The following is a 16,018-nucleotide window of genomic DNA, read 5'->3' on the forward strand; positions in this document are numbered from 1 at the left end:
CAGAGACCAAAACAAAAACACCCACCCACACCCCGAAGTTAAACCTTGCCAGGAATTCCCTCTTAAAATGCCATTTCTGGGCAGCCATCCTACATAAGAGGAAAGCCACATACAGCTCCACAGACATATGGCTACACTTGTGCATTCAGACCATGTCTCACTCACAAGGGGTATTTTTAAAAAATTGCACATTGCTGCAAATATGTGGAGAACTGAATTTAAGATTGCAAAATGAGAAAGTGAGGGAACTAACAGTCCAACTCCCATCATTCCTGCCCACTGGCTAGGACCAGCCACCCATGAGGCAAGCTGTGGTGACTCCTCATGAGGCAAGCTGTGGTGTAGTGGTTAAGAGCGGTAGTCATGTAATCTGGGGAACCGGGTTCGCGTCTCCGCTCCTCCACATGCAGCTGCTGGGTGACCTTGGGCCAGTCACACTTCTTTGAAGTCTCTCAGCCCCACTCACCTCACAGAGTGTTTGTTATGGGGGAGGAAGGGAAAGGAGAATGTTAGCCGCTTTGAGACTCCTTAAAGGGAGTGAAAGGCGGGATATCAAATCCAAACTCCTCTTCCTCCTCCTCTTCTTCTTCTTCTTCTTCTTCTTCCTCAGGTGACAGGATCCACATGGGTAGCTGATCCTGATGCAGAGGTTTACTTTCCCCTTGTTTCTGATCTGCCCTCACTCCTTCTTCCCGGGGGGGGGGGCATTTTGTGGTTCGCCTCAGGTGCCAAAATGTCTTGGGCTGGTTCTGCCATTGGCTGGGGCTGGTGCTAGCTGGGTCCAAGAACATCTAACAGACATGAAACCCCCCCAACCGACCCAATACCTACCAGGACCAGATTAACTGCCTTCTGCCCTCAGGTGGATGGAGGATTCTGTCTCACTGCCAGTGTTAAGTAAGACCCAACTACCCAATCCACTCAGTTTCAGGACCTGAAATGGGAACAGGCTCCACAGAACTCGGCTGGAAAACTGCACTGCAAAATTTGGAAACTTTCTCAGGGTGGTTGTGTTTTGGTTCACGTATTGTTTTGGAAAACACAATTTTGGCAGGTTCACTTTCAAAAGTGAACGTAATTTAATTTCTCCCTCCTCCCTTGTTGTAGTCCAACAATGTCCAGAGGGCTCCACATTCCCCACTCTATGACTCCACAGGAACCTCCATGGAAAAGCCCAGCTCTGCTTGGGACTTGTCTTGCAGCAAAGCGACAGCCTCCGGCAGTAGAAAAGCAATATTGATGATAATGTGCTGGTCCAGGGGGGAGGTTACCGTGGGGCAAGGTCCAGGACCTGAGTCGAGGGTCGGCAGACAGTCCTCCACGGGCGAAGCGGGGTCCACAACGAGGAGCCGGGCAAGGACAGAAACACTGGGGGAACAGGACTGGGTGCTGGCCGAAACAGCTCTTCAACGACGTTGCTCCCGCAACCTGGGACCGGGCTTACTGGCCTTTATCATCTCTGAGGCCAGGGGCGGTCCCGGCCCCCAGGTGACCCGCCTCTCCTGGCCTTAAGGCGAGCACTCCTCCTGGGAGAAACCAGTTCCCTCCGCCTCTCTGCCCTGAGCCTCTGCAGCTCAGGAGAGGCCGGTGGCTTACTGGACCCAGGGGAAGACTCACTTTCCCCTGACAGGGCTGGGAGAGGCGCACCTGTAGGCAATGCGTCCTCAATCGCCTCCGGAGCCAGAGTTGATTCACCTGGTGCCTGCTCCTGAGGATCCGGCACAGGTGCAGGCGCTTCAGGATCAAGGCCCTGCCCCAGCTCAGCCAGCCCTGGAGGCGGGGACTCCTGTGCAGGCTGGGATTCCTCCGGTTCAGATTCTGAATCAGATTCCCAGGCCATCACAGATAAGGTGGAGGGAAGCAGACCTGATAAGGAAGAGACCAGGAGGAATACGGTCAGGCAGCAGAGCAGCTGGTGGAACTCCATTGTTCATGGGTCTTTTTTTTTTTTTAATGCCAATAGGAAAATCTCTTTGTGACCTGCATGACACTGGAAGACCATCGCAAACTGCAGGGACACTGGTGACCCTTTCCCAGGAAGACTTGGGGGAAGGCCCATGGCCCAGTGGCAGAGCATCTGCTTTGTGCAAAGGCCACAAATTCAATCCCAGACATCTCAGAGAGATGTAGGAGCAGCTGGACATAGAGGATAGGGCTATTTTTTCATGGACACGAATCACCCCAGTCTCAGATAAGCCAGCAGGTGCAATGTTAACTAAGTCAGTTGCTATGGCAACAGCCCAGTGCCCTCTATAGATGATTAAGGGATATCAGCTCAGCAGTCTGGGCTCTTGAGCTCATTGGCCAGTCAGTGAGTCTCTCTGTGAGTCGGCGTCTGCGCTACGTCTTGAAGCTGGAGCAACAGGGAGACCACAGGAGGGGAGGGGGCTGCTCTTGGGCTCAAATCCCGCTTGCAGGTTCCCTTGGGGGCATCCGGTTGGCCACTGTGAGAACAGGAGGCTGGACCAGCTGGACCCCTTTGGCCGGATCCAGCAGGTGCTCTGCTTTGGTTCTTAAGAGAAGCTCTCCAGAGCTGCATCTCTTATTGCTTCACTTTCTTTCACTAGCAGCAGCAGCAGGAAAATAGGCTTCCTCCTGCTTGCCTCTCCTTGCAAGCAAGAGGGGAGGGAAAGGGTGTTTGATTCCCCGAGACTCGGTCAGAAAGGAAGAATGTGATCTGAAGGGAGGGAGCTGGAGGACAGGCAGACTCGGAACGCCTGGTTCCAACATGTGGCACAAACAAGTTGTTAAGCCCTCTTGCACAACAACAGCATGGAGTCTGTAAGCAAATCCAACACATTCCCACTTCCTAACCTGATGCCTCTGGGAAGCCTGTCAGGGCAACGGCCCTCTTCACCTGAGGTCCCCACAGACTGGTATCCAGAGCCTGCTCCCTCTGAGTGCTGGAAGATTCAGGACAGATAAAAGGAAGTCCATCTGTGCACAGTGCAGAGTTAAACCATGGAACTCACTCCCACAAAATGCAGTAGAGGATTAGACAAATTCATGGAGATTTCTGAGTTGGGGTTGAACAAAATGACTCTCGGCTTCCCTTCCAATTCTATCTGGTTGGCCACTGTGGGAACAGGATGCTGGACTAGAAGGGTCCAACTGGCCTGATCCAGCAGGTTCCTCTTACATTACTAGGTGCTCATGTTATTTAAATCTGGAGGTAGCATTTAGCCACAATGACTAAATAATAAGGCCACTGATAGCCTTATTATTTACTTATTTGTACTCTGTATTAATTGTATCAACTATTAATCCCACTCTTAAGCCCCAAAATGCTCCCACAGCAACTTACACATTGCTTTATTATTAATGGTCCTTACCCTCAGGCTTAATTTTAAACACACACACACACACACAAGAAAAAAACACATCACAGAAGGAGGATGGAGAACAAATCACAGACTTTGGAGTTGGAAGGGACTTCCAAGGCTCATCTAGTCCAATCCCCTGTAGTGCAAGAATCTCAGCTAAAGAATTCTTGGCAGATGACCATCCAACCTCTCCTTAAAAACCTCTAGTGAAGGAGAGTTCTTCCTGATGTTTGGTCAGGAAGCCATCCTACTCTTCGGAGCAGCAGAAAACAAGCATGCTCCATCATCCATATGACAGCTGTTCAGATATTTGAAGGTGCCTATAATAGCACCTACATGAATTTTTCTAATCTTTCCTTAAATGAAGTTGCTAAGTTCCCATGGTTGGGATTCTAGAGATTGCCCCCCCCCCAATTACCCTCACAAGTTGGCACCTCTAGTGAAGCAGCCACTGTCCCTCACATCCTCCGGCCTCTGGCCAGCCCTATAGCTTCAATCTGAGTTGTGGATATTTTTGGATATAGTATTTTTTTATATGGATTGAAACGAGAGTAGCAGAGGACTTTTAAAGAATGTTTAGAGAATGCTCCCCACTTTACATGCTTTCACTTTTGCACAGGGGGCCAGAAAAGTAACCCCCACAGAATAGAATCATAGAATCATAGACTCACAGAGTTGGAAGAGACCACAAGGGCCATCGAGTCCAATCCCCTGCCAAGCAGGAAACACCATCAGAGCACTCCCGACATATGGTTGTCAAGCCTCTGCTTAAAGACCTCCAAAGAAGGAGACTCCACCACACTCCTTGGCAGCAAATTCCAGTCGAACAGCTCTTACTGTCAGTCGTAAGTGGGAAGTTGCCTGTAGTCTATTGCCAGAGCAACACCTGCTCTTCTGCTCTTAGATGCCACCTCTGCAGGGAGCTAACCATGGTCCTGTTCTCCTGCAAACTACCCTGGACTCCATCAAAGCTTGTCCTCTGCAAACCCCAACCTGGAGCAGGTGTTGCTTGGTGAAATCGCAGCAGTGGTTGTCGTGTTGTAGTCAGGGGTAGGTGATGCTTCAGTGCTCTGCATCTCTCTCTCTCTTTCCAGGGTTAGCAGAGCTGGAATATATGGGGCAACTTGCATGCCCCCCCCCCCGATGTTGCTGGGTGTTGCTCCCATTGGCCCCGGTCACTGGTCACACTTGCTGGGGCTGTTGGAAGTTGTAGCTCAACAACACCAGAGGGCCGCAAGTTCCACCTCTGTGAATGAAGCTTAGTGAATCCCAGCTCAAAATCCCAGCCATCGTGTCAGAAACTGGGTCTGATGATATGGAGGACAGGGAAGGGAACATAATCAGAGATGGCTGCCCACCTTCCAGCTGGCAGGGTTAAAATATGAGGTAGAGCTGTCAAGTTCCTCATAGCTACTTAGTTACGCAGCAGGTGAAGGGGACGTTGCCAGGGTCCTGCCCTGCTGCTGCTAGCAAAAATCCACTGAGAAATCCATCCCCCCTGGAAACACACACTTCTGTAAGGGACGCTATATTGGAAGACTGGTTGGATCAGGGCAGTAGAACTCTGGCCCTCCAGATATTATCATTAACGTCATCATCATTATTTATTAAATTTGTATACCGCCCTTCATCCGAAGACCACAGGGTGGTTCACAACATAAACATATGAAACAAAAACACAGAATACCCTGTATACCCATCGTGTTGTTGGACTCCCATCATTCCTGACCATTGCCCATGCTGGCTCAGACTTGAGGATCCTGGAGACCAACATCATCCTATACCAGGGATGGGGTGGGGGTTCAGATTGAGGGTCACACTGCCTTCTGGACAACTTTCCAGGGGCCACATGCCAGGCAAAAGTAGCAGAGCAACCCAGGAACATTTGTGAGGGATGATGGGTGTTGCATTGCAGCAACATCCAAAGAGCCATGGGCAGTGGCAGACCTCAAATTTCAGTGGTGCCATGTGTGCGATGCCAAAATTTGGCACCCCGGCCTCTAGTCTTCCATTCTACATCATAATTGTGGCCCCATCAGATTCTGTGCCCAGTGCAACTGAACCTAAATCTGCCTCTGCCAGAGGCTGCCCATCACTGTCTTAGAACCCAAAGTGTGCAATCAAAGTGTGCAAGACGATCTGAGGTTTGTTTGCTGGCTTAAGTGTCTAGTTCTCATGATTACAGAAGTTTGAAACTCTTCTTTCGGAACGGGCTAAATGATCTGAAACAGGAGCACAAGTAGAAGGAAGCTTGTTGTTCCAGAGGCCGCATGCGTCAGAGGTCTAGGCATAAGCACTGTGCCAGGGCTGTGTGGTATTTTGACTGGGACAGGAAATTCATGTTGCAGAACTGGTGCACATTGGGTCTGCCTGGTTTATGAAAATGACATGGAAATCACAATGCTGACATAAGAACATCGGTAAGCAAATTACTTGTTGCTTCTCTGCATTTTTCAGCAGCAGGAGTTACTGACTCAAGGCTTAAAACAACATTCTGGTACCGCGAGAAACTCTGGAGTAAGTCCACGCCAGGCCTGGTTTGCTTCCTGTTCTCAACATTTCCCTGAGAAAACAAAGCCCACGCACCCGGCCACTCTATCAGCCAGCAAGTGCTGACAGTAACTAACTCCACTAACTTTGACCTCCTCCCAATCAGCCAAGGAAAGGCGCCTGCCTGGAAGCAATTTATACCTACGGACATGGACATCCACCCCTCTTCTCAGAATCCTGTCTTGTAGGCACAATTGTGAAGTAGCTTTGAATAACAAGAGGTCACGCTCCACCCGTAGCTCTTTGCTCCTGTCGTTGCTCCCTTTCCTGCATTCGCCCATTCCCACCTCACCTGCCCATGTGACTCGGACTTTCAACTTTTTGCAAATGAAAACAGGGACACTCCTTAAACTTCGACATCATTGTTCCTGCAGCAAGGACCTGCTTCCCAATCCACTGCAGCGAGGAAGGTGAATCTCTGGTTCATCGGCTGGGTGTGACTGCAGGGCACCCCTATCTGGCCGGAGGCCTCCCATCACTGCTGCCAAATCCTTTCCGTTCTGAAATCTCTTCATGTCAAGTCCAGGCTTGCTAATCAAGGTTGACACAGACATACCTCTCTGCCTCTGTTTCCCCTTTCCAAAGGATTTGCAAATATGTCCTCTTTCCCCCCACCCCTCTCTGCCCCTCCCACTTTCTTACTGACCACACCTGCTCATAATCCACATTTGGGGAGGATTCAGATGCTGCAACAGCTTCTGCAAGGGTGAGAAAACACACACTTGAATATGCATGACTATGCTTGGTGAGCCACAGGAAATGCAAAAGGTGGTTACAGGAGTACCATCTCGCCTGGCAATAAAGCACATGCTCTGCATGCAGAGCCCCAGGTTCAATCATTTTCAGTTAGAACAGGGGTGGCTAATCTGCAGCCTTCCAGTAACTGCTGAATTACAACTGTCATCCCTGGTCATGCTGGCTGGGACTGATGGATTTGAGTCCAAGCACATCTGGATAGCGAACCTGTGACTCTCAAATCCATCAGCCCCAGGCACTGTCAAGGCCAAAGGCTCTCTGAGTTAGATGGCTCTCAAGTGGGACAGCTGGAAATGACCACTCTTTAATGAGAATATACGAAATGGCCTTATACCAAATCAGGCCACTGGTCTATCTAGCTCAATACTGTCAACACTGATTGGCAGCAGCTCTCCAGGGTTTCTGACAGGAGGCATCCTTGGTCCAACCTGGAGATGCTGGAGATTGAACCTGGCACCTTGGACAGGCAAGGCAGACACTCCACCATGGAGCTACTGCCCTTATGGAGACCCTACCAATCAGAGTCCACAATACTGGGCCACAGGGACCAAAAGCCTTTCTCATTACAAGGCATTTCTGTATGTCCAAGTGTCTCTTAGAAGCTGTAGAATGTGCATTGATGACATGGGGGCAGGGAGAGGCATGCATGGTGTTCGGCTGAAGCTCAGATCAGACTGTGTGTCTCCAGCTCATTTCATGCTCTCAGGAACCCTGAAAAAGTTCACAGAATCATAGAATTATACAGAGTTGGAAGGGAATCAAAGGGTCATGTAATCCCTGTGCATCAATGTGCATGCTTTGATGTGGGTGGGGAACTTATCTGACACATGGGATTCTCCCCAGCCCCGCCCCCTTCTCTTAGCCCCCCCCCCCGCCTTCCTGCATGTATTGCATCCTGGAACTCCCATGTTGCCTCTTACTTCTTTGGGTGGAGGATAAAAGAGGAGTGTGTAGAAACCAGCCTCATGTTTCCTCTGCCCACTGTTGCCTTTGGCTCCGCCCACCCCTGAAATGTGGCCCTCGGGAGCTTGTCCAGAATGGGCTCAACATCCCGAGTTCAGGGAGTGCATTATGATCTTCAAGATGTCAAGAGCGAGCCTCGTCCCCAGGCTATGAGCAAAGGCTCCTCAGCCACAGGCTGGCAGTTCCTGGGAAGTGAGGGGGAAGAGCAGGATAGAAATAGGGGCCACCCACCCTTTCATATCACTAGCCTGAGTACAAAGAGTCAAATGGGGTTCCCCCCTGTGCAGCCTCCCTCTGCCAAGGCAACGCAGCATGTCAACATGTCTGAACCTTTTTCAGACCACCCTTTGCCCCAGTTCACCATAAACAAAAGCTCCTGCACCCATTTTAAAAAACTAATTAATGACGATACAACGGACCCTTTGAATTTTGCCCCAAAATACACTTTAAGTAACAAACCAAGCAGAACATAAAAATGTGGTTCCCAAGTATTGTTTTGATTTTAGAATACAAAAAATAATAATCCTGTAGTTATCTCTGTGAACAGTTTAGAAAAAAATACAAAGGTGCTGATACCTTGTGTGTTTGTGTGATTTCCCAAAAAGATCCATTCTGTTGCACCAAAATTTACATTCCAATCCCTCTGCCTTTAAAAAAAACACTTATTTAAGCTCATCACAACCTATCTAGAAAGTACTGTTGTGATAAGCAGCAAACAACCCTGATCTCATTCACCAATTCAGTGGGGAACTGGGCACAATTAGGATGAGAAAACTCTAGAAGATCAAGCCTGAGAAGCAGCAGAAAACAAATAATAAACTCCAAGATGACAAAAGTTCTGTTTCCAATTCGTCTACAAAACATATTTTCTCACTTCCTCTGTAAACAATGCAGACTGGGAAGCCAGCAAACCCTGAGCAGAGGACAACAGGATGGTGTGTTCGCTGGAATGCCGTTTTGCCTCTCCATTCAGTTCGGACGAAGAGAGAAGCTACAACATGGAGTTGGGTTGCTGGTGCTGCAAGCTTCCCTTTTTGATTGTGTGCATACTGAGGGGCCTTGAAGGCACCCAAGTCCACCTGGCAATGAGGCCTCCACCTCACCCTCCCATTCCTAAACCCCCTTAAAAGTACAAGCCTGGCTGTATGGTAGGAAGGGACACTTCTCATGCCCAGATGTACTCTTGTCCAGGCACAGAGGAAAATGCAAGCCCAGCTCATCCTCCTGCCAGGCAAATGAGAGCCAGGAGGTACTAGAGGCTGTCATACATCCGCAAGGTCTTCTCCAGCTGCTGACTGACTCTCTGGTAGAAGATGATCTGTTGCTTGAGGTATGACTGCATCATCCTCTTGAAGTCCAAGATGCGCCTCTCGTGGAAATGGTTCATCTCCGCCTGCAAGGCAAAGCCCACCACGCGGCAGCGCTTGCGGATCCCGTCTGCCTCCTCCTGGTCCATCTTCCCCTCGTCGCTCATCCTCTGGCTCTCCTTCACCTTGGCAAAGGCACCTGCCCGGGGGGAGCGGGGCAGAGAGAGACAGCAGGCAAAGGCAACACCATTAGATGGAGGGTACCCCACTCATAATCCTCGGTCTCCCCTTTTAAAAGGCACCGTTTGCGTTGGATGTGATTTTATGAATGCACAGTTGTTTTAAACCAGTGGTTCCAACTTCATTTTCGGCGACCCCAACCCCACCCCTTTGGTTCATCCCCAGTGCCCCCTATCAAACCCTACAAAAGCATCATTCAGAATAGCAGTTTGCATGACCCACTAAGGAAGATATTAACACAGTAAAATTCAGACCAGTAACAATTAATTGCACATTTATTCAAAATCCAATTAAAGCTATTTAGTTTAATTAATTCAACAAAACTGATGAACACCCAGGCCCAAGGGAAACCTGAGGTTTACAGAAGCAGAAATGAGAACACAGTCTGAAAAGAGTCCAATGAGGACTGAGCACGCTCAGTGGCTGCAGAATAAACTGGGTATTAATCCCTCTATCAGCGTTTCTCAAATTTGGGTCCCCAACTGTTGTTGGACGACAACTCTCATCATCTCCTCCCACTGGTCCTGCTAGCTAGGGATGATGGGAGTTGTAGTCCAGCAACAGCTGGGGACCCAAGGTTGAGAAACATTGCAAGTGGATACCTGGCACATTTTTACCAGGGCCAATGAGAGCGGGGTGTGGGGAGCTGGTACAATTTTCTGGTGCCTAACTGGCATGTTTTATGTCATTCTCAACAGAATATACAGTTAATGTCCAATGCATGCACAATCCTGAGTAACATTCTTGTAAACTTGTGCTGTGAACCAAGCATTTTCAACTCTATACAGATATCTGATTCTGCACTTTGACAGTGTGACAGCCCAGACACATCTTACTATGCACAGTTGCATTTGTATGTTTTTCTAAGTGAACACTGTGCAAATGCAACAAACTTGTATAGTGCACATTGTGTTGTGTTACATGTACAAGTTTAACATTTAAAGTATAAGGTTTGTTTGACTACAATCATGGGGGTGTTGATATTATTGATATTAGTCATTAGGCTCTTAATATTCTCAACAAGTACAAATATTATCATATCTATTCTTAACATAAAAATAAAATTGCACATTTATTCTATAGCCTTGTAAAAAAAATAAAAATTAGCCATTCCGCCCTTGCTGAGGGGCCCATTTTTTATTTTATTTTTTACTGGTGCCTAAACCTGCTCTCAGTTGTCCTGATTCTTATTTTACGCTAATGCAAACCATTTCAGTTCTACCTAACCATCTCAAATAAACTGTCTCACATTCCAAGGTAGTAATGATTACCACAATATTTACCATGGCCTTAACAGGTCAGGGTTTCTTGTTGGCTTAAGTTAATTTTGGAACCAGAAGGTTGCAAAAAGACTGCTCTGTGTTCTGATCTTGCTTTGACTTCTTGACTTCCTTATATCTTCCTTAAAATCACGGTCCCTCTTCTCCAAGCTAAGCATGATGCAATCTAGTTCTTAAGTGTGGAAATAAATAATTAAAAGTGCAGTTTGACCTCAAGCAAGACAGACTGGGAAAGCCAGAGAGGGGCCACATTTGGATTGTCATATCAATAACCTTTGATATAAACAAGCTTTGTGCTTTTGCCCACGCAAGCAAAAAAGCCAGGAAGCTACAGTTAACTATAGTTTCCTGTTGCATCTAAACTAGAAAAATGTGGTTGATCTAAAGTTTACTAACAGTGGAATCCTATATGTGGTCTGCTCAAACATATCTTTTCTGTAAACTGCTTTTTTTGTTTTTTCACAATCAAGCAGTTAATTATTTAATTAATCTGCTAGCTAGCTAGGAGAAGTGGGGTGAGCATGCCAATATATTTTCTAGTATTTCTTTAAGCACACACAGCCCAGAAATATCACCAGATATATGGAAATGGATGAAGCTCTTACAGGAAACATCTCTCATGCTCTCTTTTGGGGTATATTAAAGAAGCAGTTCCAGCATGAGATAGGGAGATGGTTCTTTATTTTCTCAGATTACCATGACTTATAACTGGGGGGAGACTCAACCACCAAGCCTGGAAGGCTAGCTAACATCAATGCCACCCGAGTGAAAAGGACTATTGGTCTAAGACAAGGCCAAGAACAAGGCTGGCCCTACCATTAGACAGAATGAGAATCTGGGGGCCGTAGCCATCTCCATTTTCCCAGGGTCTCCTCAAGTAGCTTGCTCTGGGGCCCCCAAGCAAGTCTGCAACCCTCAGGTACAGTGGAAGATGTTGCCCCATAATCACAAATAAAATTTAACTGCTGGTCTCGTAAGAAGATGCATGCAGAAGGAGAGGGAGGCACCATCTTATCCTTTGCTTCAGGCAACAAAATGTCTTGGGCCAGCCCCCAAGCAAGCAAGAGGAATCCCTTCAGCAGGACTCTCCTCGTGTTCGCAAGATTCTGAATCTATAAAGAATGAAGCCAAGAGTCCTCACTATCCAGCTGCCACCTCACGCTAATGCAAATGAAGAAATAACCCAGTTTTTGGCAATAAATAATTCAGATGGACTGCCTAATACACGAGGCAGGCACAGCGGACTGCCTTCTGCTCTCGCTGCTGCACAGTGGCCACCCTTCGGACTTACTCAGGCATAAAACCGCATCTTCTGGGCACAAAAAGAAGGGATAGCATTTGAAGAGTGCAGAAACCAGGCCACCTGCTGTCATTTGCAACATACTCCCCATCTATAATTGATTGGGTTTTGTACTTTCTCACTGCATGCACCCGTTCACATCTGCTTGCAAAACTTGTGCCACTATTGCCATGGCATCTGCATTTGCACCAGCAAATTTATTCTGTCTCGAAATTATTGGTATTAGGTAGTTAGATTTTGAAGACTGCAAACCAGGTAACTGTGCAGCACGATCCTCTGAGTTTGATGGTACTTATTCCCAAGTACTTAACTCACAAATAAGAAAAGATTGCCACCTTATGATGCAGTCTTGTGGACAAGCCCCACCTGGTCCACTCGCCTGTTCTCCCAGGGGCCAGCCAGATGCCTCCAAAGGAAACCCACAAGCGGGATCTGAGCACCAGAGCAACTCTCCCCTCCTGCGGCTTCCAGCACCTGGGGTTCAGAAGCCTGTCTGCCTTCCATTGTGGAGGCACAGCAAAGCCACCAAGCCTTCAATTAGGTTTAACTGTGAAGAGAATGGGGCTTGCAGAGTGATCCTTGGTGTGGGAACAGGAGTGCCAGGAGGACGTCCTTATTTTCTTCCGTGGAGGATGTTCTGCCCAATCTTGGCTGCCCTTCAGTCTCATTTGGGGCAACACCCTTCCTGACCTGGTTAAAAATTCTTGGGCATTAGGCTCTCCTCTCCAGCTACTTTCTTCAGCCAAATCTTCTCTGGATTGAATCTTGCCTGTCTTTATTCCAACTCTTGTTATCTTCACAGGGACTTGGGGTTTTTTCAGTGAACAGAAAGCAGATAATCAGAACAATTCCAAATTAATCCAGCCCCCAAATCCCTACGTAGACAAGCTTAATTTGCTCCTCAAATCCTTCCTCTGCCAGTCTGAAGGAGAACAAAATGAAACTATTCCAAAAATAAGCAGCTAAATGTCAAAAATAAGTGTCTAGACAAAAAGATTCAGCAAGATTTTGCATACTCTCGACGCTTCCCATGTGCCAGCAGAATGTTGCCTCACTTCAGGAAACCATGACTTTTCCTGCCTCCTGGTCTTTCCAGAGTATAGGACTTTGGGGCAGGCCCCTGCCCCAGGTGGCAGCAGGGGTAGAAAAGCCCCCACAAAGGCAGCAGGGCTGGGACATAATACAGATCACAGTTGAAAAGCCACCATCTAAGTTCATTGGGCTGCATCCAGTGCTAGTTGTACTTAGAATAGGCCTATTGGCATAAATGGGTATCATGATCTAAGGTATTTGGATACACCCCATCAAACCCAGAGCTTAAGCTTACCTGTCAGGGGTTCAGGAGCAGAGGCGAGGGCAAAGGAGGAAACAGAGAGCGAGGGGGAGGAGGCAGAAGAAAAGATGAGTGATGACGACGACCCGAGATCTCCGAGTCTTTCCAGTGAATCAGAAGATTCACAAAAAGGAGCACCAGTGGCCAGGGCAAGGGGGGAGACTAGGGGGACACCCCAGGAAGATAGAGCCAGAGGGGACTCAGAGGGGAGCAGTTGGAAATCGGGACCAGCGTCACCGCCAGAGAGTAGGAAAGAGGAAGAGCGCCAGGGATCAAGCGCTGGCAGCTCGCAACAGGAGGGAGGGCACGAGTCAGGAGTGGCCACACCTTCATCGGGGAGCGAAGTGACGGTTAGACGGAAAGTGGAAGGTTGGGCGCGCGCGCCAAGTTCAAATGCACAGGAAGGTGGCGCAGTAGGCAGCCCGGAAAGGGAGCCAGGTCCTAAAGCCCGGCGCAAGGAGACAGAAGGGTCCGGGGGGTCAGCGTCAGAAGAATCCCGGAAGGAAGAGACCCCGGGGGGCAGAGGGACCCAGAGGAGAACTGTCAGGCGGAAAAGGTGGAGCAGGGCTAGGATATTAAGTTGGTGCACAAGGGGCGGAGACTCAGACGGAGCTTCGCCGATCTAAGCATAAGACGTAGCGTTGCACGCAGCAGCTTGAGGATGCAGACTGTAACTCAATAAAGACTTTTATTTAATGATCGCTGGCTAGCGTGATCCTCTGTGAGCTAGGATCTGGAAGCAACCCTGACAGTAAGCTCAGTCTCTTAAAATTGTGGGCATCCACGGCCTCGCGGAGAGGAGAGAAAGCGGGTGCCTACAAGCGAGCTCACGAACGGCAGACAATATGACGGCTGAACAGCAAATAGCGGAACTCAGAGAAGCAGTGTCACGACTGAATGCCGAGGCGCTGGCATCCCGGAAGAGAGAGGAGGACGCAGCTGCCGCCTACAGGGATCTCCAGGTCAGGTTGGACGTGCTTACGAAGCAAGGGCAACAGACACCCAAACCAGAGGGGATTGGGCTGGGGAGACGCACAGGCGGTCTGGTCTCTCACTTCGATGGGAATTTGCAACAGTACCCTAACTTTAGAGCAGACGTAATGTGTGCACTGCAACTACTGCACAAAGACTTTAGAGATGAACAAGAGAAAGTGGGGTTCATCATGTCCCATTTGCATGGAGACGCAAAAGCATGGCTGCGCAATTTGTGGAGAGATAAGGATCCTGCGCTCCAAAATGCGGACGCCTTTATTAAAGCGATGGATGGGTGTTTTTTATCAAGCATTGACGTGGATCTTGCCCGGAAGGAGGTGCATGGACTAAGGCAAGGGAGGGCCAGCGTAAGGCAGTACCATGCCCGCTTTTTCGCTTTGGTCAGTGCCCTGGAATGGGACAGAGATTCGACTCCTGTCAGAGACCTTTTCTGGGAGGGCTTGCACAGCTCGGTTAAAGATGAGATTGCGAGGGGAGAGAGACCCCGGACCACGCAGGAGATCGTTCAGAGGGCGCTGGCGGTGGGGGTGCGGCTGGAAGAACGTCCGTGGAGCAGGGAAGAAGGGCGCAGCGGGCGCGAACCAGCCAGGGGCTCCTCCTTCCTTCCCAGAGAAGCAGCGCGTGCGCAATCCACGCCTCCAACAGGGGGAGGGGTGGAACCGATGGAGGTTGGGAGTGCAAGGGCTCAGTCAGCAGCCAGAGCCCTAGCACCGGCAGCAGTGAAAGCGAAGCCTCCTAGAGGGAACAGGAAGTGTTATATCTGCGAGGATCCAGGGCATATGGCGAAAGAGTGTCCCCGGAGGCTCCACAAGCACACTGCAGCTTCGGCAATGGTGAGTGCAGCAACGCAGCAAGGAGAACCACAGCAGGGAAACGACGATGTCTGGCTGGAGGAAGAGGCACTGGGGCCCAGCCAGACGTGTCAGTGAAGCAATCCCCAGGGAATTTACCGCCCATGGACCCCCTCCCGCCCAAGCCGGTAGTGAGGCTCACCGCATCGCTCCAGCTACCCAATGGAATCACCATGGACGTGCCAATCACCGTCGACTCGGGAAGCAATGCAGACTTCATAGGGCAGGACTTTGTCGACAGGCACGATATACAGTTGCTGCCTGCCACGCTGCCCCTGCAGGTTGTCACGGTGGATGGCAGGGAGCTGCTAGGGGGGCGAGTGGTGAAGCAGACGCCACCTATGGTGCTGCGGCTTGGAAATCACAAGGAAATCATCAGCTTCAACGTCACTCAACTGTCGGACACGCCTATTGTATTGGGCATGAGTTGGCTGGACAAGCACAGCCCGACGCTGGCTTGGTACCAGAGGCAGCTGACCTTCGGCTCTTCCTTTTGTGCTGAACACTGCATCATGCCCCGGCAGGAAGGGGAGCAAGAGGAGTCACAGCTGCTGCTAGGCACGCTCCAAGCGATTCCCCACAAGTACGCAGAATTTTTGGAGGTTTTCTGCGAGAAGGAGGCAGACAGGCTACCCCCCCACAGACCATATGACTGCAAAATTGACCTGCTGCCGGGGGCGGCGCTGCCTAAAGGGAAGCTGTATTCCATGTCTGAGGACGAACTGCAGGAACTCAAAGAGTTCATAGATCATAATTTGGAGCGCGGTTTCATCCGGGAGTCCAAGGCAGCGGGGGGCAGTCCTGTATTCTTTGTGAAGAAGCGGGACACGCCCCAAAAAAGGCTGGTCGTGGACTATCGCATCTTAAACAGTGTGACCAAGCCATCGGACTTCCCCATGCCCCGAATCGACGACCTCCTCGCAAAGGTACGGAAGGGCAGAGTGTTCACCAAGTTAGACCTGCGGGGGGCGTACAACCTCATTCGCATGCGGGAGGGAGATGAGTGGAAGACAGCCATGTTCACGCCACTGGGCACCTACGAGTATAGAGTTATGCCTTTTGGATTGCAAAATGGCTCCCACGTTTTTCAAGCGTTCATGCATCACGTGTTGGCGGGGCTAC

At 49.6% G+C, this 16,018-nt stretch overlaps 1 protein-coding gene across 4 annotated transcripts in view; it reads right to left on the reverse strand.

Annotated features, from left to right (window-relative positions):
- Positions 1–653: 653 nt before the first annotated feature.
- Positions 654–16,018, reverse strand: part of SNX33 (sorting nexin 33) — a 57,811-nt gene continuing 42,446 nt past the window's right edge. For 2 of the 4 annotated variants that reach the window (XM_082198065.1, XM_082198064.1), the window contains one exon: positions 8,014–9,098. In XM_082198065.1, coding sequence (XP_082054191.1) covers positions 8,845–9,098 — 254 coding nt within the window. In that variant the 3' untranslated portion in view covers positions 8,014–8,844. Of the gene's footprint in view, positions 1,867–8,013; positions 9,099–9,396; positions 13,047–16,018 lie in introns of those variants that run through there. The other 2 variants (XM_082198063.1, XM_082198068.1) reach the window with 2 other exon arrangements.

This window comes from Podarcis vaucheri, assembly GCF_965113315.1.
Source record: "Podarcis vaucheri genome assembly, chromosome: 14".
NCBI classification, from domain to species: domain Eukaryota; kingdom Metazoa; phylum Chordata; class Lepidosauria; order Squamata; family Lacertidae; genus Podarcis; species Podarcis vaucheri.